This window comes from Lissotriton vulgaris, chromosome 11, assembly GCF_964263255.1.
Source record: "Lissotriton vulgaris chromosome 11, aLisVul1.2, whole genome shotgun sequence".
Taxonomy (NCBI): domain Eukaryota; kingdom Metazoa; phylum Chordata; class Amphibia; order Caudata; family Salamandridae; genus Lissotriton; species Lissotriton vulgaris.
The window spans coordinates 592,669,894-592,694,951 of record NC_141699.1 but is presented as its reverse complement, the minus strand read 5'-3'; the positions used below and the strand labels follow the sequence as shown (position 1 = coordinate 592,694,951).

The following is a 25,058-nucleotide window of genomic DNA, read 5'->3' as shown; positions in this document are numbered from 1 at the left end:
TAGGGACTGTTAGCCCGATGTGCCTTTGCTAGGTCTCAATATATGTGCTCCAGTGGATTTTGATAAATTAACGCTCAAAAAAATATATATATCTGTGACAGCGTCCCGGGTAGCGCTCTGGTTCGCGTACTTTTCGCGTAACGGAACTTTGCGAAGCGAAGCTGATTGGCTCTTCGGTGTCTGTCAACATTCTAAACAGTCCGGAGCGGCCGCCATCTTGTCTCTCGGTAGGATCGAGAGACAAGAGGAGGCCAAAACGAAGGGGGAAATGACCATAAGGGGGCATAGTAGATCCTCCCTGACCCCCTAGGTTTGATGTGGAGGCTTTAAAAGGGCCCGCGGGGCAAAAAAAAAGAAAAGAGGCTTTTTTTTGCGTTATCAATAGTGTTGTCCGTATTCTTAGTCAGTACCCTTCCCCGCCCGCCATGTGCACAAAGACCGCATACATCCCCCATAACGTCAAGGCTAAGTAACTAGAACGTCATAAGGAGTTGCAAGTCGCTCCCATACTGGCGCCATTTTGGTCGAGGTCAGGCAGGTTCAGAGTATAGTTCAATGTCTCCAATAAGTAGCGGCAGGACCAGAATCCCTTTCGGCAGTTTTGGCTTCGTCATTACGAGCACTAGAAAACAAGACATTCTGGGCAATACCACCCTTGGCGCAGCCTTTTATGCTACCAGATGGTGTCTTCCATTCAGAAAATATTGTTGGCAGCATTTTGAAAGGAAAGATAAACGGCCGTTCTCCTAGTGAGTCTAACATTGTTACATTTATGAAGAATGTTGAAGAGTAGTATGTTGAAAATCTGAAGCCATTGTTCTACAAACTCTCAACCAGGCTTGGATGGAAAAATCCTGAAGAATGTACAAACTGAAAACCAGTTTTTGTTTGCATAGCATCAGCAGCAACACTTGAGTCAGCTTTGTGTGAAGCCGCCATCTTGATCCAATCAATACCGTCCCCTTGCACACATTCAGGGACCAGGCCGCAGGACGTATCTTCAGGTCAAACGGATTGTGGGACAAGGTTCAGAATGGAAGAGTCACCAAAAGGCAAAAAGTTCCGCCGGACCCCGGGAGCCGGCCGCCTATGTCGGGGGCGATCTCAGGCCACACCAGGGCAACAAGACTTGGGGAGGGGGCAGGAGCCAAGCGCCCCCTCCCAGTCCGCGCCACTACACCGCCTCTCGGGGGCCTCCGTCAAGCGGTTCAGGGAGGCACCGCATCATATTGCTTTCCAATGCAGTCAGGTCCTCAAACAGCCCCCACTTACACTCACCTATGAAAATCTTACTATTGATGCTTGACTGAGACCAAGGAGATCAGAGTTCATGTCTGTGTAAGGTGATGTACCTCTGGGGAGACAAGGTCCAGAATGGAAGAGTCGCTGTATCGCAAGGGTGGGTGAAATTTAGCCGGATGGCGGGTGAGACCCTGTAATAGCAAGAGCAGGCGCAACTCAGCTGGCCGAGAGAGACTTGGGGAGGGGGCAGGAGCCAAGCGCCCCCTCCCAGTCAGCGCCACCACACCGCCCCTGGGGGGCCTCCGTCAAGCGGTTCAGGGAGGCACCGCAGGCAGCCGTTCTTCAGATCAGTGGCTCTCACCGGCAAGGCTCCCCTCCTTTAGCAGCGATCGTTGGTGCTGTGGTTGCGGCCGGAGGCTCCGCCTAGTCAACGCCCCGGCCTCTCCATGTCGTAGGCCGCAAGAGTAATCGCAACTCAGCTGGCCGAGAGAGACTTGGGGTGGAGGCAGGAGCTAAGCGCCCCCTTTACAGTCCGCGCCACCACACCGCCCCTGGGGGGCCTCCGTCAAGCGGTTCAGGGAGGCACCGCAGGCAGCCGTTCTTCAGATCAGTGGCTCTCACCGGCAAGGCTCCCCTCCTTTAGCAGCGATCGTTGGCGCTGTGGTTGCGGCCGGAGGCCCCGCCTAGTCAACGCTCTGGCCTCTCCATGTCGTAGGCCGCAAGAGTGGGCGCAACTCTGCTGGCCGAGCGAGAAATACCGTCCCCCTGCACACATTCAGGGACCAGGCCGCATTGCGAGGGCACCGCAGGACGTGTCTTCAGGTCAAACGGATTGTGGGACAAGGTCCAGAATGGAAGAGTCGCTGTATCGCAAGAGTGGGTGAAATTTAGCCGGATGGCGGGTGAGATGCTGTAATAGCAAGAGCAGGCGCAACTCAGCTGGCCGAGAGAGACTTGGGGAGGGGGCAGGAGCTAAGCGCCCCCTCCCAGTCCGAACCAATGAAAAGTGTTATTTTTAGGTCACATGACCTAGCCTTACATCATTAGGAACCCAAAAGTGAAATGAACCAATGAAAAGTTTTATTAACAAGTCACATGACCTGTTATGCTTACGTTACGCGCTCCGCGCCGCGCCCCGGATCGCTTCCGGGTAGCTGCTTTTCGCGCCTCGCGCACTGGAGCACTTCCTGGTGCGCTAACGCGGCGCGCCATATGATAGAAGGGACAGGCAACAAGAACCATCAGTCAAAGAGGGGAGGGCAAGTTCTTCTCTACCGGGTCACGTTGGGGCTCCACTGGAACTGATCGAATTGGTAGTCTACAGTGTTTCTGGATGTTTCAGACTGAAGCTGGCGTCAGCATGAGAGCACCACCATCTCATGACTCCGTCGTGGCCATTCCGCAAGCATCAAGGCAGTCGCTCCCCACCGTAAGTCTGCGGGAGTCTGGGGCCCCGGTGACTCTTGTAGAATCTTCAAGGCTGAGGGGACGCTTTTGGGAATGGGGCCCATGCCCTAGCAGTCAGCGCTGGGGTGTAGCTGATAAACCTCCACCTGGGGAGGTGGGGGAGGCTCGTTCGCGCCGCCTCTCCCTTTCAGTCACCCCACGCCGTCAAGCGTCCGAGTTCCAGGGTTGCCCAGAGCCATCCTTGCAGGCCAGGCCCAAGTCTGTGGAGCCGACCTCCATTTCCTGAGCTCCGTGGCAGCCGCCTGTCGCTGTACTATATGAGTGGGTGTAATTCATCCGGATGGCGGGTGAGACGCTGCAATAACAAGAGCAGGCGCAATTCAGCTGGCCGAGCGAGGCCCTGTGCCGCAGGAGCGGGCGCAACTCAGGTGGCTGAGTGAAGCGCTGGGCTGTAGCTGAGAAACCTCCACCTGGGGAGGTGGGGGAGGCTCGTTCGCGCTGCCTCTCCCTTTCAGTGCACCCCACGCCGTGTCCTGGCGCAGGTATATGTGATGGTTGGACCAGGGCACCGCAGGACGTGTCTTCAGGTCAAACGGATTGTGGGACAAGGTCCAGAATGGAAGAGTCACCAAAAGGCAACAAGTTCCGCCTGACCCCGGTAGCCGACCGCCTATGTTGGGGGCGATCTCAGGCCACACCAGGGCAACAAGACTTGGGGAGGGGGCAGGAGTCAAGCGCCCCCTCCGAGTCCGCGCCACCACACCGCCCCGGCCTCCGTCAAGCGGCTCAGGGAAGCATCGCAGGCAGCGGTTCTTCAGATCAGTGGCTGTTAGCAGCGATCGTTGGCGCTGTGGTTGCGGCCCGAGGCCCCGCCTAGTCAACGCCCCGGCCTCTCCATCTCGTAGGCCGCAGAGTAGTCGGGGAGAAATCCCGGGAACGGCGGCATGCATTTGGATCGATGTTGCAGCAGGCTGCCATGTAAATAGTTATTTAATAAAACGTTTTACCCTGTTACTTTGCTGGTGTGTTGTATATATTTATAATATTTGCATAGGGTTTGTCGTTGTTTTGGGCGGGGTGGGCGGCGGAGCCGAGCTGTCTTGCAGCCATCATGGCGTCGAGCTCAGTTCCTCTCACTAGTTTCATATTTCTCATGAGGGGTTGTTCCTAATGTTTCTTTTTTAGCGAGGTCAAAAAGAGATCCCATTAGTGGCCTACTGATTTTGCTTGATTCCTTTTGTTGTTTCTAACGATTTTTCACTATCTGCAAAGACTAAACAGAGTATTGCGACTCTGTGCTTGTTTGTAAATAGAGAATGAACCAAAGAGAACCAATTCTAAAACAGTAAATGCTTGGATAACAATAAATCAAATGGAGAGGGAAGCAGGCACGACGGATTACAACGGGGGCAAAGGCCTGCGTTACCTACCCTTCACTATCTGCAAAGAGAGAATACTCCTAAAAGAAAAGAGGGGGGGGAGGGAGATGGGGGGGCAGCGTTCAAAGCACATCAGCGTGCATAGACACGAAAATGTTTTTACCTACCACGTACTTGACATTATAAAACCTTGAAAATTCACTGAAAAAACCATGGGTTATAGACCATATATAGTTAGGAATTAGCATTTACAAAACCTTATTTTACTCACACAAAACCATTGAAATTCCATATATAGTTAGTTGCACTAACTATATATCGCGCACCCGCAATCCACTGCTGATGATGTCACATATTACATCATTCATGACATGGTCAGTGACATCACTGATTACATCACTGATGACAACTCAAATGACATCACTGATGACATTATCCAATGACTGTATGTTTCTGTAAAGTTAAAATATGTCTTACATATTGAAGAATGAGTGGATGTATAAGTGTCTGGATGAAGAATTTAGTAGGTGCATGACTGACTGTATGAGTGAGTGATTAAATGTGTCTCACTGAGTGCATGGGTTAGTGACTAAACTGTTTTAATCTGTGCATCATTATGTCTGTTGTTCTGTAAACTGCTGAATGTGTTAATCAGTAGCTATATGAGTAACTATATGGGATATTCATTGGTTGCCCAAGTATTTGTATGGGAGTCTAAGTATGTGTGTGAGTGGCTGGGAGGTGTATGACTCTGTGCATAGATGTGTGAGCAGTTGATTCACTAGATGTATGGGTTCAAAAGTGCATGTGGAAACAGCTGCATGGGCGGTTGACTGTGTGCATGAGTGTATTGGTCAGTGAATGGATATCTCAGTGCAACACGTCAAAGTAAGTACATATGTAAAACACAGTACATGTGAGAGTTGACATATATAATCGTGCATAAGAGCCAGTGAATGTGTGAGTGGCTGTATGGATCATTGTGAACTTGTATCAGGGATCGTATAGGAGATTAAAAATGTGTTAGAATATGTTTGAATTAGTAAGGTGTGTATAACTGTATAGTTGAGGAAATGGAGGTGTGATTGATTCTTTGCATGACTAACTAGATGTATGAGTAACTCCATGGATGAGTGACAATCTGTGAGTGTCTTTTTACACTGATTGTATCTAAGGTTATATTAGAGTCTGAAGAGGTTCATTGTATTATCACATGAATGATATTATCAGTGATGTTGTCAGTGATGTCATTTGAGTTGTCATCAGTGATGTCATCAGTGATGTCACTGACCATGTCATGAATGATGTAATATGTGACATCATCAGCAGTGGATTGCGGGTGCGCGATATATAGTTAGTGCAACTAACTATATATGGAATTTCAATGGTTTTGTGTGAGTAAAATAAGGTTTTGTAAATGCTAATTCCTAACTATATATGGTCTATAACCCATGGTTTTTTCAGTGAATATATATATATATATATATATATATATATATATATATATATATATATATATATATATAACACACGCTGAGATGGCGTGCTTCTGCCTCTTGGAACTGTGGGCTCTCGACAGGTTTCGCCAGCCCCTAAATATAAACACACTCCTGGTTTACGTTCCTCTTTGATGAAAAAAACCAATGTAGTAAACGGTGCTTCAGATTTATTTGGCAAGAAAAAACAACCCTGTCGTTTCATCAAAGAGGAACGTAAACCAGGAGTGTGTATGTATATATATATATATATATATATATATATATATATATATATATATAGACCTCCTTCGACAGCTGTGTATGTTGCAGTAATATTGACCAGGAGAGGGGCGGGAGTGTTAGGGTGGGGGGAGAATTGGATTTGCATAAGTTCTCACTAGTTGAAGGTAAATATGCACAACTTTGTCATGACGCTAATAATATAACATGTTCACTACTCGCCATAATCACTACAGACTAGGACCCTTGTTTTTCCTCTTATATCACACAGATTAATGAGATCAGAATTCCTATGTGGTACATATACTGTAATTGTTGTAATAGAAAAAGGACTGTATCTAGATAATTCTTCTCCCAATGCTTATGTTGTAATGCGGTCATCAATAAAGTGTGTGGAAAAAAAAAATGGGACCCAGATCTGGCATAATACTGGCCACTACAACATATTTTAAACTGACATTTCAGTTATAGTTTATGCTAAGTTTTTGAGGCTAAATGTTACAGCTGCCTCTTTAATATCAAAAGGCACTTGCTGCTTTGGTTGTTATTTCTTGACCTTTGTGGATGTTTTTCATCTCCTATTTAGCGAAAGCTTTTAAGACATTATGAAAACTCCTGGCTGAGGCTATGAAATTAGGGTAACCTGCCTGAATCTATCATTTTTATGTGTTTTGAGTGGTAGCATTTCTGTCCGAGCTTGTAGGATTTCCATTTTCAGCCATAATAGTTATGATAGGTGTGTAAATTAAATGTTTCCTCCTTGCCCTTTAAAGCCAGAGTGTTTGCTTGGAAGTAGTAGGGTAGATTAATGAATATAGATTGTGAAACTAAAGAAAAGATTGCATTTCGAAACGTGGCAGACCGTGTGATATTAAATATTCAGGTCTTTTGAAGTGCTGGTAATAACTTTGACTTTTTAACCAATCCTTAAGGAAATTTTGCTACAAACACTATTGTGCTACCATTTTTCTAGGTTTCTTGGGCAGGATGAACATCCAGTATCTGTGGGGAGTAACTGATTTGCTTAGCACAGCATACAGATGGACAGAGGAACAGTTCAACCCAAACTGCTAGGCCAAACCCACTCTGAATAGGAACACAAGCAACACTAAAGCTGTTGAATCCATGTTGTTTTTTAAGGGCAGTTTACATTATAAGGAAATGTGAGCTACAGGACCCATCTTTTGGCATGCCTGTCATGCCTGTCACACTTAGAGTATATCACAGAGTAAACCAAGAAGATTAGGGTTTGAATTCCTGAATTATTCTCAGTCAGTGATAAATACTCTGGGAGCATTCCAGGCATTCATGTATTGCTCATGGTGCCACTTAAGATGGGAACCAACCAAAAACAAAACGGACTTGGACCTTCCAATGTAGAAAGAGCTTAGCCGTAACTGGTAGGCCACACCCAATCTGAATGAGAACACATGAAGCCTCACATCCTTTTTTCATTTTTTGCACTTCAAGAAACAATTTGATTAAAAAACAAAACAATCCATTAATCACAATAAACAAAAGTGCAGCAGAGTGTGAGTACTGCAAGTGAGGCATTAATTAAGTTTGAGCTATTGGCATTGCCGGGTGGTGGTGTGTGTGCCTGGTGGAAGCGTGCAGTGATGGCTGGTGGTTTGTGTGTGCCTGGTGAAAGCGTGCACTGACGGCTGGTGGTGTGTGTGTGCCTGGTGAAAGCGTGCACTGACGGCTGGTGGTGTATGTGTTCCTGGTAAAAGCGTGCACTTACGTCTGGTGGTGTGTGCCTGGTGGAAGCATGCACTGACGGCTGGTGGTGTTTGTGCCCGGTGAAAGCATGCACTGACGGCTGTTGTTGTTTGTGCCCGGTGAAAGCGTGCACTGACGGATGGTGGTGTTTGTGCCTGGTGAAAGTGTGCACTGACAATGTGGTTGTGTGTGGTTTTGTGTTTTGTTGTGTGTGTGGTTTTATGTGTGGTTGTATGTGTGGTTGTGTGTGTGTGTGTGGTTGTGTGTGGTTGTGTGTGTGTGTGGTTGTGTGTGGTTGTGTGCGTGGTTGTGGGTGTGTTTGTGTGTGGTTGTGTGTGTGGTTGTGTTTGGTTGTGTGTGTGTGGTTGTGTGTATGGGTGTGGTTGTGTGTGTGGTTGTGTTGTTGTGTGTGTGGTTGTTGTGTGCGTAGTTGTGTGTGTGGTTGTGTGTGGTTGTGTGTGTGGGTGTGGTTGTATGTGTGGTTGTGTGTGTGTGGTTGTAGTTGTGTGTGTGTTTGTGTGTGTGTTTGTGGTTGTGTGTGTGTGGTTGTGTGTGTGGTTGTGTGGTTGTGTTTGGGTGTGGTTGTGTGTGGTTGTGTGTGTCATTGTGTGTGTGGTTTTGTGTGTGGTTGTGTGTGTGTGTGTGGTTGTTGTCTGTGGTTGTGTGTATATGGTTGTATGTATGTGGTTGTGTGTGTGGCTGTGTGTGTGTGGTTGTGTGTGGATGTGTATGTGCGTGGTTGTGTATGTGTGTGGTTGTGTGTGATTGTGTGTGTGTTTTGGTTGTGTAGTTGTGTGTGTGGTTGTGTGTGTGTGGTTGTGTGTTGTGTGTGGTTGTGTGTGTGTGTGTGGTTGTGTGTGTGTGTGTGGTTGTGTGTGTGTGATTGTGTGTGTGGTTGTGTGTGTTGTGTTTGTGTGGTTGTGTTTGTGGTTTTGTTTGTGGTTGTATTTGTGTGTGTTGTGTTTGTATTTGTGTGGTTGTGTGTGGTTGTGTGTGTTTATGTGTGTGTGGTTTTGTGTGTTGTTGATGTGTGTGAGTGTGGTTGTAGTTGTGTGGTTGTGAGTGTGGTTGTGCGTGTGTTTGTGGTTGTGTGGTTGGGTGTGGTTGTGTGTGTGTGGGGGGGTTTGTGTGGTTGTGTTTGTTTGTGTGTGTGTGGTTGTGTGTGCGGTTGGGTGTGGTTGTGTTTGTGTGGTTGGGTGTGGTTGTGTGTGTGTGTGGGTTTGTGTGTGTGTGGTTGTGTGTATGTGTGTGATTGTGTGTGGTTTTGTGTGGTTGTGTGTGTGTGTGTGGTTGTGTGTGTGTGGGTGTGTGTGTGGTTGTAGTTGTGTGTGTAGTTGTAGTTGTGTGTGTGGTTGTGAGGGTGTGTGGTTGTGTGTGTGGTTGGGTGTGGTTGTGTGTATGTGTGGTTGTGTGTGTGGTTGTATGTGTGTGGTGATGTTATATTTACTTCTAATACAGTATGCAGATGTACATCTCAACTTTTTCAGTAATAACATTTCTTGACAAAAATATGATAATATGTATTTTATTTTATGATTCCAAACGCACATTGTTTATTGTTGGCATACAAATGTAAAAAAATTGTTTTGATTTTTAAAGGTAGCATTTTTTTTAACAAAAATATACATTTTCAATAAACAAAACACAAGAAAACACAGACATATACCTAGTGCTATATGTTCAGTTTAACTTTTTTCTATATTAAAAATTTCTTTCATTTGTGAAAAATTTCTTGTACAATGAATTTAAATATTTAATTGTGTTTAAAATCTGCAAATGTTATTGAAATTTTTATGCCAAATTTTTATTATCTAAAGCAGTTATTGTTTATTGTTGGCATACAAATTTAAATATTTTTTTTTTTTTAAAGTTCGTTTTCTTCTTAACTTAACTATACATTTTTAAGAAACCCAATACTGAAAAACATACACAAATATCTACTGTTATAGGTTCACTTTAAATTTTGTCTTACACAATAAATTATAAATACTTTTATTACACACAACCTGATATTTGTTTTATTCTAGAAATATTTCTTGTACAATGTCTTTAATTATTCCATTACTGTAAATAATTTTCAAATGTTACATGGGAAATGTTTTAATAATTCATCCGCCAAATCTTCATCTTCTGTATTTATCATGAACAAGTCTATTAATGTGTTGTTAAGGATATCCATTGACTGCAAGTTTTCATTTCCTTCCACTTGGTTAGTTAGTAGGCACATATGTAGCATAAAACAAATGTACCCTGATTCGGAGTTTGCGAGAAGCAGGTTCGAGTCAAAGCGTGAGCTCAGCATCACTTTTTTGTGTACAAAGTTGTGATCACTGTGGCTACCAAAAATAACATAAACGTTGTGTTGGGAATAACCAACTACTCCTGTCACCGCAACCATATATATAATAACTAGATTGAAATTAGACCTGCAGGCAGCCATGCTATACAAATATTGAAAATGCTTTAGTTCTTTACGGCACATTTATAGCATAAGACTAATGTTCCTGGCTTTAGAGTTTGCAGGAAGCAGGTTCAAGTCTGAGCGCTACCTCACCATTCATACGCATACACAACTAATAAAAACGCTTACGAAAACTACAACAATCCAAAAAGTTGGATCGGGCAAAGTGTGGCTCAGAAATACCATGTTTCTACTCCCGCCAATGCACCCACCTATGTAAACAAAATAAAAATACACCTACAAGCACACATGACTATTGGCTTTATTAATAGTTGCTCCAACATAAATAATTCCCATGAAAGCAAAGGATTACTGTATCAATAATAATTGAAAAAAAATACAAAATACAGAAGGGCTCTCAGTGACTTTGCGTTGCTGCAGCTCCTAAAATAGTCGAATAACTTAATATATTCTCAGAAGATAACGGTAAAAATGCACAGCCCCATTGGCCCCCCCTTGCAGTACCTCCTTTGACCCTGCCCATTTACAGAAATAAGTAAAGTGTACTGTTAACAACATCTATACATATATAAAACATATGCAACTCATAAAAGTTGTTTCCACATAAATAATTTAAACTAAAAGAAAGCGTAACTGTATTACTAATTAAAAAGCTAATTACAAAATACAAAAGGCCATCCAGTGGCTCTGCATCGTTGCAGCTCATATGACAGCCAAGTCACGTAATATAGCCATCTATGACAAAGATAATAAATGCCCCTGTTGTAGTACCTGCTTGGACCCAGCCCACTTAAAGCAGTAAGTAGAGTGTAATGCTAACAACAATTAAGCATATAGAAAGCATACGCAAATAATAGTAGCTATTCCCACATTAATAATTCACACCAAAATAAAGCGTGACTAAAATTAATAATAATAACGGCTACTGATTATGGGCACATTTCTAGCATAGGGCAAACGTTTCCGACTTTAAAGTTTAAAGAAAGCTAGTTCTAGTCACAGCGCTACACGTAAGCTCAAAATCAGTCTTTAGCATAGTGTAACGTTCAGAGCCACCGTGATCAAAATGAAAGTAATAATTATGTGGTAAAAAGTCCTCCGCGACAGTGTTTAATCCCCCAAAAATGCCGGGGCACACATTACATTTCAGAGCCAGCATGCTCAAAACACCAAAGCCAAGTTAATTTGCATCATTGCAGCTCATATCACAGTCGAGTCACGTAATATAGCCACTTATGACAAAGGTAATAAATGTGCAGGCCCATTGGCCCCTGTTGCAGTACCTGTTTGGACCCGCCCACTTAAAGCTGTAGAAAAGTTTAATGTTAACAACAATTAAGCATATAGAAAGCATACGTACATAATAATAGATGTTCTCACATAAATATTTAACTGCAAAATAAAGCGTTACTGTGTTACTAATGAAAACGGGCTAGTCATTATAGGCAAATTTGTAGCATTAGGCAAACGTTTCAAAATTTGAAGTTTGCAGAAGCTCATTTTAGTCAGTCACAGCGCTACTCGTAAGCTCAAAATCAAACATGGTTTGGATGGTCAAAAGCAGACTGAAAGTCTGCGATAGTGTGATGTTTTGGAGTGAAAATCTACACTTTAGAAAGGAAACAAGGGCAGCTAATGAAGCGCTAACAAGCAGAGGAAGACAGATTGAAATCTATTCGTAGGCAGCATCTGTGGGATGCAAATCAGGCACAGCAAGCTGCTAAAGTTGTGTTCACACCGAGGCACGCCAACAACTATTTAAAATAAAAACATTTGACGTACAGCTCGCAAATGCTATTAATCACCAAAAAACTTTAACCTAATTTATTTATACATTTTATACTAACTTACTGGGTAAATCTATTAAATTAAAAAAACAGTATCTCTTTAGCACAAAGTAAGCAGCACAATATCATTCAATGCTTAAAATCACTACCGCCCCCAATACCATCAGCTTGTAATGTAGTAGAAAGTTAAATATACATAGCAGGATATCTTGCTAGCAAAAGCCGCTGTATACACCAAAATAAAGCACTACGGTGGCTATGATCTGTAATTTCTGCCCCAACATTTTTTATAAATACAAGACTGTCTCGGGATGAATTTTTAACGTGTTCTAAGTTTGATCTTTATTATTGCCCTGTTTGCAGCACGCTAACTCTGAACTATTATGTGTGCCCCAGGATTTTTCACAGTAAAAAGTCGCACCCATAACACTTCAAAGCTACCGCTAAAACATAAGTTTCATCTTTATTATTGCCCTGTTTGCGGTAAAAAGTCCTCCGCTCCAATGTTCTTATACCCAAAAATTGCTGGGCCAAACATTACAGTTCAGAGACAGCGTGCACAGAACACGGCAATAATAAGCATGAAACTTATAACGCGGAAATAATTCCGCCTGCTACAGAGTTGTAATTATTTACTGATGACCCGTTCTAAGTTTCATCTTTATCATTGCCCTGTTTTCAGCATGCTAGCTCTGAACTATTATGTGTGCCGCAGCATTTTTTACGGTAAAAAGTCGCACCCATAACACTTCAAAGCCACCGCTAAATTTAGCTATTAACAAAATGCAGAGGAACACATAACAATTCATCGCCAATAATACACATCAAACATATTACGCTAAAAAAGTCCGCCCGCTACAGTCTTGTAATCATACAAAATGCCAAGGCAGACATTACAGTTCAGAGCCAGCGTGCTCAAACAGATGACAACCTCTAACAGTAATAAAACTAAAGTAAATAAACAAAATGCATTCAAGTCTCGAATTACAAAGGCAGAAGGCAGGCTACAGCGTGCTAACCAGATAGCAAAGAAGTGCAGGCAAAGTGAAAGTACAGTGTAGTTAGGCGCCGCTGTATTGGAGCTACACGGAAGTTAGAAAAACACCAACAGCCACCGGAAAAAGACATTACAAAAACACTAACACAACTAAGCCAATAACAAGCAGGGAAGCAAAGAACATGAAATTTCACCCAACATACTAATTACTAAATTTCTCGCTGAGACAGGGCATGCAGCACATGCGCTGCCAAGGCGAGACCTAAAAAAGGTTGGAATCATCCAAGTGAGATCTGCTCTTGTAAAGCAACTCCGCTCTTTGAATTATAGTGAAAAATCAAATCCAAATGAGAGGCAGGAACACAGAATGCAGAACTGGAAAAGTTGTGTAGCTCTGTGATCAAATATATCAGCAGAAGGATGTTGTCACTGCTTTGGGAAGAGAAGTGCATCGGAGCCTTTTATGTTCCAGCAATGGAATGGTTTTAAAGCACCACAATTAGAATTTGCTCAAAGTATTTTGGATATGTAGCAATCCTTATTTACAGGTGTTGTCTTCTTCTTGCCTTTCTTGTTGTTCGGTATTCGTGTCCACATCTTCACTTTTTCGAGTACTACATCACAGCAAGTACCATAAGTACACACCCATCAAGCAACATGTTGCATCAGTCGATAAGAACTAATGTGCTCTTGACAGGCTGTCTGAGGGCCTAGTGTTCTTCCACATCAAACTTATGCAGCACTTCTGGCATTATCTAACTCTTGGGCATATTTAGGAGACTCTTGTTTTCTCTTTACACTGTCTGTCTCAGTTCTCAACAGACTGCATTGTACTGGGCCTTAATAGTGAATTGTGCATTGGGTCAACTGGCAGAGTGAGCTATGGGACCCATTTCTGGGTGTATCCATCAAACCTTGGGCATCTCACTGATCATAACAAAAAGGTGATGGATGGAATGCTTGAATTAATGTCAGCCTCTAGTAAAAACTCTGGACTTCATTCCGGTCCATCATTTGTTTTGCTCCATTTGCCACTACATATAGAAGCCAACCATACGAAAAAATGTATCTTGGTTCAGCTTTAGCAGGAACAGTTAGTCTGACCTGCTAGGTCACGTTCCCCTCAGCAGGAACACAAGCAATCTGAGACAGGTTTCAGCCTTGTTGAGCCTCATCAATTAAGAGCAGGTAATGAAGCCACCTCAAAGAAAATCATTTAGCCAGAGCTATGGCTTATAGACTCTAAAGAAAAAGAAAACCCCACATCTGGGGTGATTGTTCTTTAGGGGTGCAGGCTTTCAGTAAATAATGCAGCTTATTTTGGAAATCAGCACCACATTACTGTGGCTCTTTAATTATCCTATCAACACAGACACAGAGGTTTGCAACCACAATTTCTTGTTTATGTCAATTACAAATGTTTATATATTTCACAAGAATGATTCAATCGTGGAGGTCAGAACTCACCAAATACATACAAAATGGCAGCCCTGACAGTGCATATATTTACAATGGGTTGAACAGTTGGTCAACTAATGATCAGTGAGAAGTACCAGTAATGAAGACACTAATGTAAGAAATTGCTATATTAGCCGAGGTGCGTTGGTACTCACTTCAGGTAATAACCACAAACCTTTTCAGAGTGAACCCTCAAAGTCACTAAATTAACCTCAGCTCAAACCCATGGTAGCTATGGCACAAAGCAGCAGACAGGCTTTACTTAGAGGCAATGTGCAAAGTCTTTATGCAGTGCAAAAACAGCAATGTATTTGAAATGCAATACAAGTAAAAACCCCAAAACCAATTAGAGGAATAAAAAAAAAAGTAAAAAAAAAAAAAGAACACCGTTTGCAGGAAAGGCCTCTTGTAGCTTATATCCCTGTAGCTACTTGAACAGGAGGTCAGCCTTATGACCCTTGAAGTCAACGTCTTTGTTCTGAGGACAAAAGGGAGAGCAGGCCTAGTCCTTTAGGGCTCTTCTCAGGTCTCAGACAGGAGGTTCAGTCCTCTTCTGATCTTCCACAGGTCCAGCAGTGTTCTGAACTTGGTGCCTGAAGATGTCACATGTGAGCTTTGCACAAGCTTGTGGTTATGAATGAACCCTGGGGACACCCTAATAAATGGGTTAAAGGTTCCCAAGGCTAACTCTACCCACTTTGGGTGTTTTTTAAGATTACGAAAGTCTTTAGCAAAACTAAACGTGGGCTCTGAGGCCTGGGGTTGTTTTTGGGGAGTGTACTGTGGTAGTCCTAGTGCCCTCCCACATCTCAAGCTAAATCTATATTGAAGCACAAACTACCCACAACAGCCTAATACACAGAAGTCTGGTAGAACAAAAACTGCATTTACAGCAACCAGACAGTGGATACACAAGAATTATTTTGGCATTCTGCTCTTGTCCTTTGAAGTGCGCCTCAAGTGTAATATGTAAAATCCAATCAGACCTTTCAAGCAGGTTTTAACACTCCAGCCGGATTTGACACCTTAATGACAACAAGAAATCCACTGTCATTGGGCCTGTCTTACTAGGGGTACAAACGAAGGGTGAAGGCTCGGTGTTAGTTACATCTGTTTGTGACAGGGTTGGCCTCTTTGAAGGTAATCAAGTTCCTGGGCCTAGTCCACAGACCATCCTGTCAAGGGCACAACAAGACCTTGCTCACTTTGCCACTGGATTCAAGCTAGCCTGGCTGTCGAGGGCTGTTAGCCCGAAACCGGTCCCAGGATGCTAGTTTCTGGTCCAGGGAAGACATGGCTTGGCAGTTCGGGCTGGACTGTTCCCATGAGGCACAGGGTCAAGACTAATTTGCATATAGCTGTGTCTGAACTGGGTGGTGAAGTGAGCTAAACAATGATGATGGATTCAACCCAGATCTGTGACTGGGGTTGAGTGTCTGAAAAGTTTCAGCGTCCATCCATTATCTCCTTGTGTTTGCACAACAAGACCTTTTTTTCCCTGTCCTGGGAGAAAGTTCACAACTATTCAAATAGCAATTACTGTCTGGAAGAAATGGCAGCTGAAATGTAACTTTCTGAAAGCACTTTTTATTTAATAGTTTTACAAAATGAGATTTTACCATGCTATTGGTAATAACTATTAAGAAGAGTCCTTGAATTATTTTTCTAGCTGCTTCCAAAAAAGTAAAGTAAATTAGCATGATTAGATGTAATAATGTAACCCAGTGTTTTCTTATGGAGCAACCAGTCTTGCTACAAAGTAGCATTTGGGCCTTTGTCACAGTAAGGGCATGTGGATCAGGAAACCTTAACATGTCCTACTTTTAAATACCATGAACCCAGCCTTATGTGCAATAAGGCTTCCTTAGGAATGACTTATTACTATTCAAAATTTAAGTTTTTGACCAAAAAGGTTTAATTTTGACAGGTAGGTCAAATTGACAGTCTAAAACTGCTCAGCCATTTTCCAATGACAGCCTGAAGACAGGATTGCTGGGTCACTAAAGTTGGTGGCACAAGGGGTACTGCAGCTCAGTAGTGACATGTAACTTACAGGCCCTGGGTACACCCTGTAACATATATTAAGGACTTGTAGGTAACTTAAATATACCAATCAGGTGTATACCAATTTCTACAAGTAAGAGGGCAGAACAGAAGCACTTTACTCTCCTTTAGCAGGATTAAACTGTGCAGAGTTCTGGCCAACAAAAATAGAGTTGAGCCAAAAGGCCAAAAATCCAGGTTGACCCTGCTGAAAGGGTAAGTTTTCAGCAAATCTGAATGCATCTTTTTGGTTAATAGTTTCACTGGTATATGTTTCCTCATGTATGTTGTTGTTGCTCTACAGGTAAAGACTTGATTATGCATGGGACTTTCTCCATGTGATGTAAACTCACAGGGGTTGATTCACAAATGTAATCTAAGATAAAAGTATAATTTTACAACTTTTAGTATTCACCGAGATCATTTACGAGTCGTATCTTTAGGTCGCAGTCGGGCCAGAATCTCCACACCCAGGATTTGCTCTCCAGGTCGAGCCTGATGAAGTGTAATCAATGGGCCAGAATTCAATTTTTACAAAAGGGAACATTAGAAATGTGTGATAAATGGTTGAGAATGTCACAAAAATCAGTTTGGGCAGGGAAAGGGGTGTGGCCAGACACTACATCATATCCCAGGAAAGTTTGCTCCTTTGCATCATGGTACATGCAGTGCACAATGTGTGTTCCCCTTAGTGTTCACTGTAGAGCTAACACTACAGGCAACACTCAGGGGAACGCATATTGTATGATGATGCAAAGAAGCTAACTTTTCTGGTATATGATCTAGTGTCTGGCCATACCCTTTTCCCTGCCCAAACAGTTTTTCATGATCTCCTCTGCTACTTATCACACTTACCTAATGCTCCCTTTTGTAAAAATTGCATTCTGGCCCATTAATTACACTTCGCTAGCCCGAGCCGGAGAGTATGATCCGAGCCAAAGAGAATGGCCTGAGCCGAAGAGTACGGCCTGGGTGCGGAGAGTAAGGTCCAGGTGCGGAGATTCCGGCCCGACTGCGGATGTAAAGATACGACTCTTAAATGATCTCTGTGAATACCAAAAGTCATAAAGTTAGATTTTTGTCTCAGATTACCTTTGTGAATCGGCCCCTAATTCGATACAAGTTCTAACTGATGTCTCTCCACAAAACAGTTGGCACAGCTATTTGTGATAAGCCACCAGGGAAACATGCTTTTAAACAGTTAACTTTTCTTGTCAGTGAAGCCTTACTTCAAGTGGTTTTACAAGATATAAATTTGCTTTTCAACACTTGAATTCTTGAAGAGATTGATTAATTCCCAAATTGCTAGTGATACTGGGGAGGTTTTGGATATTTGGAGCACTTGAGGCTCAAAATCCTAGGTTCGGTTAACTGACAACGCCATGACTTACACTTTCTTCATTGTCAATGACACCTTCCCTTATCACTGATTACCATTGCTAACACCATCACCTTACATAACCATCATTATTTTCCTGACAATCGTCTTGCATGCTATTCCTTATGTTTCACTTCATCGCTTAGCAAAGGCTTCCTTATCCCTCACACCTTGCATGGTCTCCCTTACCCCATCACATATTGTGTCCTTCTTAATCACTCACATTTCCATTTTGCATGGACCACCGTATTACACAAATATCATCTAACATGGCAGTCCTTATACATCACACATCACCTAGCATGGCATTCCTCACAAGCATCCCTAACAAGTCTTTTTCTATCCCTTACATAATCACTATGCCTGGTTTCTCTTATACCTCGTAGTATCACGTAGCATGGCCTTCCATATCCTTCACAAATCAGCTAGTATGTCATTCCATATACATCACCTAGTATGGCATCTTTTGTGCCTGACATTATTCCTGACAAATCCACCCATAGCCTTCACACAATCACTTTGGAAGTTCTCCCATATCCCTTTATTTTAAAGAAGAAGTGTAAATAGAGATTAGTAATATTTACCTTTTGTTCCTGCCTTGGCTGTGTCTCCCCAATCATAGACTCTATAACCTGATTCATACTCTCTTCTGCACACAGGGAGAACCTGGGGCACTTGGACAGCCAGGAAGCAAAGGTTACCTTGGGAAGCAGGTAAGTGAGCATGGTACAGAGCCCACTGTTAACAACCTGTGTCACCTCGAAGCTGCACTTGGATTCCAAGGTTGATTCGCTGTTGTGAACAATTTCTTCCATCAACCCAGCAATCGGTTCCGCCCATGGTTCAGAACTATGAATTCTCATATTATGTTTTAATTGTCGGACGTCCAGCACATGGTCTTCTTCTTGTTTATTTGACTTCTGAGATTGGCATGACCCTCACGCTTAGATGGGCATCCTTTTTTTGGGGTGCTCCAGTTATCCAGCCCTTGTGGTGTCCCTGTTGGTCTGCACTCCAGGCTTTAGGCTCATTCACTTGTGTCAGTCCTGTAGGTATGGAGCTGCCCCATATGTTGTTCCTTTAGTTTAGACGTAAGGCTGCCATCAGTGTGCTCATTCTCCAGGACACACTGGAGGCCCTAAGCAGTTTCTTCTAGTGCATGGCCACTAGAACCTGAATGCTCCCCAGGGTGTGTGGTACAGATCTCTGGAGGTTCCATCTTGGATATTTTTGGAGGAAAAGTCATAGGCTGCTTGCCCTAGTTCTGACATACAGGCCTGGGACTGCTTGCCTTTCCTCGATGACTGAAATGCCCTTGGATGTACCACATGGAGTTTGTAATACTCCCCATGGGTTTTTCCTCCAGGCCTCAAACTACTCAGATCTGTTCCATTTTAAAGGACTTTGTCTCTTTCTCCTGGGTCTGCTTTATACCTAAATTATTCTCCTCTATATATGCCCCTCTGGCATTGCTTTGCTCTGCTTGGCCTACTTCCTGCCCTGTTACTGATCAAGGTCTCATTGTCCTTCCACTGTTTATCTCTGGCCTACTTTCTTGTTTGGGTAGTCTCTCTCTGTTGTTAAGTGGCTGTTGGTCTTAATCCTTTCCCTCCACTCTCATCTAGGGAAGAAAAGGTTTTCAAGGCGACCCAGGTGTTAAAGGCCTTCCCGGTATTAGAGGTGATGTGGTAAGTAATGGAACCAGTGTTTTGTACTTTATCGACTTTCAAGTCCCAGTTGCACCAGAAAATGCTTCAAACTACTTTTTTGTAATTTATTTAACATGTAAAACACAAAACACTATGTGAATACATTAGCACAACATATATAAGGTTCAAATATAGACATCAGCTGACAACTCACACTATAAAGACTTATAAATCCCTCACTGACAATGTAGGAAACTGGTCCGATTACATTGAATATGTCAAGCAACATAGCACTAGATGGTTGCGCTGACATACCTGTATGTATCTTCGACAGAACAAGAGTAACTGTGGCTTGTAAGATTGTCTGGTTTTCATTGTGGTGTATCGTTTTTCTTTGATAGATAGGTGAGAAGTGGGCCACAGATTAAATGTGGCTTTGCCATCTCTGACTGCAGGACAATGTATGTCTCAGCATTCCCATTACACCATGCCACATCTTGCAACCATCTTTTTACAATTGGCATTGAACCGTTGAGCTTGGATATTGCCACTCACCGTTTGACTATTAGGGAAAGTACTGCTGTCAGTCTATGAACATGTTTACGAGCTTCAGCTATATAGTCTAATAGGGCGAAAAGAGGGGTGGCTTGCAGCTCATAATCTATATTCTTAGAGCTCATTTGTAATATTTCCTGTCAGTAGCACCGAACATGTTGCTGAACCAAGAAAATCAATAAAATCTGCACATTGGCCCTAAATCTATGGATATATGGTCTGCATTTATGTCCAGTGTAGGCAAGGGAGCCGGGTGTGCATTATCTTTTATGAAAGAACTTGACGCATAGTAGCCTGTGTCTGTAAATTATAAAAATATTGGCCATCTTTGTACCACAGAACAATCATTTGTCTTCAGCTAGAAGTTCCCCAATATTTTCCTCGCAGTGTCTCTTGGTGGGAAAGAGTGTGTCATTACTAGTGGTATCAGCCATATTGGATAGACTAGCTACTCAACCTCTGATCTCCTTTGGTTGTATTAGCCTAGTTAGCAGTAGAAAGTCTGAGGGCTCATCTGGGAAAGCAAGATATTTTTACTTGATATGGTATCATAATCTGAAATAGGTAGAGATTTTGAGAGAGCTGATTGGACCACCTACTTTGAATTGCACTTGGGACAAAAACTTCTTATCTTTCTATAAATATCACATGCAAGTCAACCCTCGCCATCGCAAAGTGTCCCCAGCTGTACCTTCACTAGACAGCAGCATTGCAGGATTATTCAGTGAAATGTAATTGAGAATAACCAGGCTGTTTCCCCCAGGGTATGCAATCCCTTATTGTTGGGAGCAACTATTTTTGTATGGTCCCTTGGGAAGGGTGACCATATGGAGAGTGCTTGTCTATTAGGTCTGTTTCTACTATTATATGTGTCATTATTGGTTGGGAATAGAGCACGTATACTGCAAAGTCGGCTTGTGTAGCAAGAAAACAGCTCTTTAGGTCTGGCACCCAAAAAAAACCTACTCCCATGGTAATGTCAGGAAGTCCTACTTTAGTAGTGCTTACTTCCTAGCCCATTTCAAATGAGCCAGAGTGTCTCAAAGGTAGGCGAAGAGCACCTGTGACAGTGGAATCGGTATACTGGCAAGTAAGTACAGGAATTTTGGTATGGCCACTATTTTAATCAGGGAGATCCTGACCACTAAATGTAAACGCAGCCTTATCCATCTGTCAGTCTGGGAAAATGGGAACATAGCTATTAAACCATGGGCCCTTAATTGTCCTTGTTTACAACTCCTCAGGAGATGTGTATTTCAATCCTAAGTGGTCTAACAAAGTCTATACTCCAGCTGAGAAGATATTTCAATTTAACTGCCACTGTGCTACTAATGAGTGAAACACCTCAGACTTAGCCCAGCTTATTTTAATGCTCAACTATTACCCATTGAATTAGATGAAATATTTGTGTCAGGGGCGGGAGTGTTTGGGGCATTCAACTCTGTAAAGTGCTCTTCTCATTTCTCTGGTTGAATATTGTAGCAGAAATTATTGCTAGCATTTGCGCTCCCATGAGAAACTAAGCACAGAATGTTCGACAATCATTTGATTTGGCAATGCACAACAGGTCATCCCAAATGTGCTCATCCCAATCATGTTTAGCATTTTTCTCTTGGGCTTTCTTATACTTTTACAGAGTCTCTCTGATATCTGCCCATACCCCTGCTTTAACAGCCACTCTGAAGGTCAATTTGGCAGATTTCCAAGCAGAATTAAACCATTTTGGATCATGTAAGAACCTCTGTTTTTTTACAATCCGTTTCCCTGGAAAATATATTTAATAAGGTACTAAAAAAGCACTGATGAACAACTAAGATGGCTCCTGGTAATGTAAGGCTGACATCAATTTCGGAAACAAAATAGACAAACTAGCTATATATGTCGGCATACATGTTTAGGGTTGGCTACAACCCAGGGCCAAGAAACATTTATGTGATAGTTGTCAATGGTCGGAGTTACAGCAGCCGTGTCACGAGCCGTCACAGACTTTCAAATGACATTCCCTTTTTTAAAAGGTAGTGAGCATGTTATGGTCACTATCTGATTGAGTCACCACTGCCATATCACATGATAAGGGCCAAAGCCTAATATTTAAAAGACATAACCATTAACATTGGTACAGGTTCCTCTTTTATAGTTTAAATAATTTTTATTGAATATGCAGCAATCGTTTATATGGTTCCTCTTTTAAACGTAGAAGATCTCTTGCAGTCACAGCAAGTTTGTCTGTTACAAGCCCAGACTCCCCGCCCAACCATAGGAGATACCAGCTGAAGAGCAAGATTGGAAAAAGAGTACTGTTGACGTTTACCAGTAAGGCAAGGAATTGCCAATTGCTCATCCTCGGTCTCTACCAGATCTTTAATGATAGAAGAGGGCTCAAAATGTACATTAAAATCACATCCAACCATAATTTTGGCCTCATGTTGGTACGTCTTAATTACTTTATCTAACAGGAACACAGTTGTTGAGATATTACTGGCAGATACAGACCTTAGCAACACCAAACATAAAACAAGAGGGAATTCCAAAAAGGTCCTCATAAGATCAAGTGAGGCAATTTCCACCTATGAATGGGAGCATGCAATATAATTTTTTTGTATCAGAATCAACAACCCCTCTATCGCTCTGCCCGGCCCACTCCACGGGTGCTACCTCAACACCATAGGTGACATAACCATCAAGAACAATCATCTCCATTGCACAAGTTTCCTGGAAAAGACAGATGTCGTAATTCCCATAAAAGTAATTCAGTCAGGAAATGACAATTTAGACGTGATTCCTGCCAGATTCCATGAAATCACACTGAGAAAGTCATGCTGTTCGCGAAAGACATGTTCAGTACCACCCTTGTTGATTGAACCAGCTAATGAGTGCCCAACATAATTTGTTTTACCCTTTGGAAGATATATCACAGCCCCATTGATCACAGTTCGACATAGAGCTTCTGGATCAGAAGATAAATTCCTGGAAGATGAACCAGGAAGGGGAGAGATTAGAATTAGTCAATCAACTGTATTAAACATAGAGTCAACATCGCCATCAAGCAGTGTATCAGTGGTAGGGCCTGGAGCAAGTGCAGGCACCAACAGAGCTGAAATCTAGGCTTCATTCACATGGTTCTTTGATAAAGACGGTGGCGACAGCGTCAGTCCAATGGCAGTATTGGTATATGCATTAAGATTACAATCCAATCCAATCCAATCTTTCTTTATTTCGCACCGCGGACCATAAAAGAGCATTGCAAAAAACATAAAATATATAAAAACAGATTTTAAAACATGGGGCCATGGAGGGGCGTGGCCAAGATGGCGGCTTGAGTGGACGTGCTTTCCGGAGGCTCCCCGTCCCGGACCTCCATGCCCTGCCTAATTTGCTGACCACCCTGCAGCCTGACCTAGGGTTTGGTGACCGGAGGTGGGGGTAGCACGGGGAAGGCGACTACAGTAACCTGCAAGCGGATCGGCGAGACGGGAGAGCCGACAAGCGGGGCCGCGCTGGGAAGGGCAAGCAGCGGCCCGTCTCCCGCCTTGTTGAGAGGCCCGGGGGGTTTCCGACGACGCTGCCAGACCGGGAGGGGTCGCCGGAGCTGGCCGAGGCTGCCGAGGTGGTCCGCAGGAGGTGTGGACCGGATCCGCCCCGGAGGGCCGAGAGTGAGGCCTGTGTAAGGCGTCGCCGGGGGGCCCGGCCGGATTCAGCAGGAAAGGCCCCGGCTGCGACCTTGCTGTCGGAGGTGCGGGAGCTCAGGGCGGCGTGTGCAACCTGACCCCCGCCCTGAGGAAGAGCTTAAAGGGACTGCGGCGCTGCTGCTGCCTTGAGGAGAGACGCCAGAGCTGCCCAGGACGACACGAGAGGTACGGAGCTGCGGGGGCCGGTTCTGCCCCGGGACCTCGGCTGAGCGGCGAGGAGGTTGAGACACCAGGGGACCCGGCACGAGATAACGGGAGAGGCCCCGGCTGCGGCCTAACCGGCGGGGGAGTGCAGGCCCCAGAAGACAGGAGCCAGTAGGGGCAAGGCCTGCGGGCAAGAGGCTCAGCCACCCCGGGCGGAGAGTGTGACAGTGCTGGCACCGCCGGGGGACCTAGAGAGGACACGCGGAGGCTTGGGCCTACGTGGAGGAGGGGGCCGGGCAGGCCGAAGAGGAGAAGGACCGGGAGGCCAGGAAGTAGGCCTGGCAAGTGAAGGCTACCCGGCCTTGAGTACCAGACACGCTGACGGCGTCGGCCCCCCTTGGGAACTCCTCACCACCAAGGAGAGTGGGCATAAGCCGGGCTGGCAGGAAACGCTGGTGGTACCGGGATTCGGTGTTGCAATACTGAAGCCTGAGCCGGACGGTCCGCAGCCATTACACGCTGCAGCTTAGGGGCTGGAGGCCGAGGAGAGCAGGCCCCAGAACGGAGCGAGAGATCGGGGGGCACAGACCGCTCCCCCCGACAGTGACTGCGATCCACGCCAGGAACGGGGCCCAAGTATCGCAGAAGGAGCCCCACTGCGGAGCCACAGATCAAGGAATCAGAGCCTGAGGCGACGAGCGCTTCTACGACGCACTGTGAGTTGCAGTCCCCGACCCCGGGTGGCCATCTGCAGCCATAGCGGGACTGGTGGCGCCAAGGGGCCACTGAGGATACCATTGGCCTGGGGGCCTGGGGGCAATGCGCCATTGACGGCTTGCTGAGTGAACTGGCCGCTCTGGGCTCCTGACCCGGGTACTGGCCCGGACGGATCGACTGGGCCCCCAGCAAGCGTGCGAAGAGGCCGGTGGCAGGGGAGCCGGTGGCAGGGGAGCCTGTGGCAGGGGAGCCGAGTAGGAGAAGGAAGATGGCGGCCACCAATCGCAAGGGGAACCGTACCATCACGGACTTGCTGTCAAAGGGGAACCCCAAAGCTGAAAAAAGTCTGGACAAGTCGGTACAAGGGCCCCCACCAAAGGGGACTGACCGTGATGGGGGAGAAGCCCCGGCAACCAAGGCCTTCACGGAGGCACTCTTCGCCTCCCTTAAGGAGGACATTCAGTTCCTCCGACAGGACATGGCGGGGAAATATAAAGAGCTTCGCCGAGATGTTGATGAACTTGGGGAACGAGTGGCGGCGAACGAGCTCTCCGGTCAAGCTAGAAGCGAAGAAGTGGAATTTCTCAGACAGGAAATTGTCCGGCTTAATGAACAGCAGACTGACCTCCAGTCCCACACGGAGGACCTAGAAAATCGTTCCAGGCGGAAAAACATCTGGGTTCGAAATGTACCCTCCTCTGCAGAGGGGGGGGGATGTTGCAAGCTATCTACAAGGCCTATTCCGGACAGT

The 25,058-nt window shown here is 44.5% G+C and overlaps 1 protein-coding gene across 1 annotated transcript in view; it reads left to right on the top strand.

The window, feature by feature from the left end:
• Positions 1–25,058, top strand: part of LOC147683193 (uncharacterized) — a 502,788-nt gene that overhangs the window by 199,669 nt on the left and 278,061 nt on the right. Inside the window, exons 11-12 of the mRNA XM_086942506.1 lie at positions 18,213–18,266; positions 19,179–19,241. Coding sequence (XP_086798632.1) covers positions 18,213–18,266; positions 19,179–19,241 — 117 coding nt within the window. The remainder of the gene's footprint in view (positions 1–18,212; positions 18,267–19,178; positions 19,242–25,058) is intronic.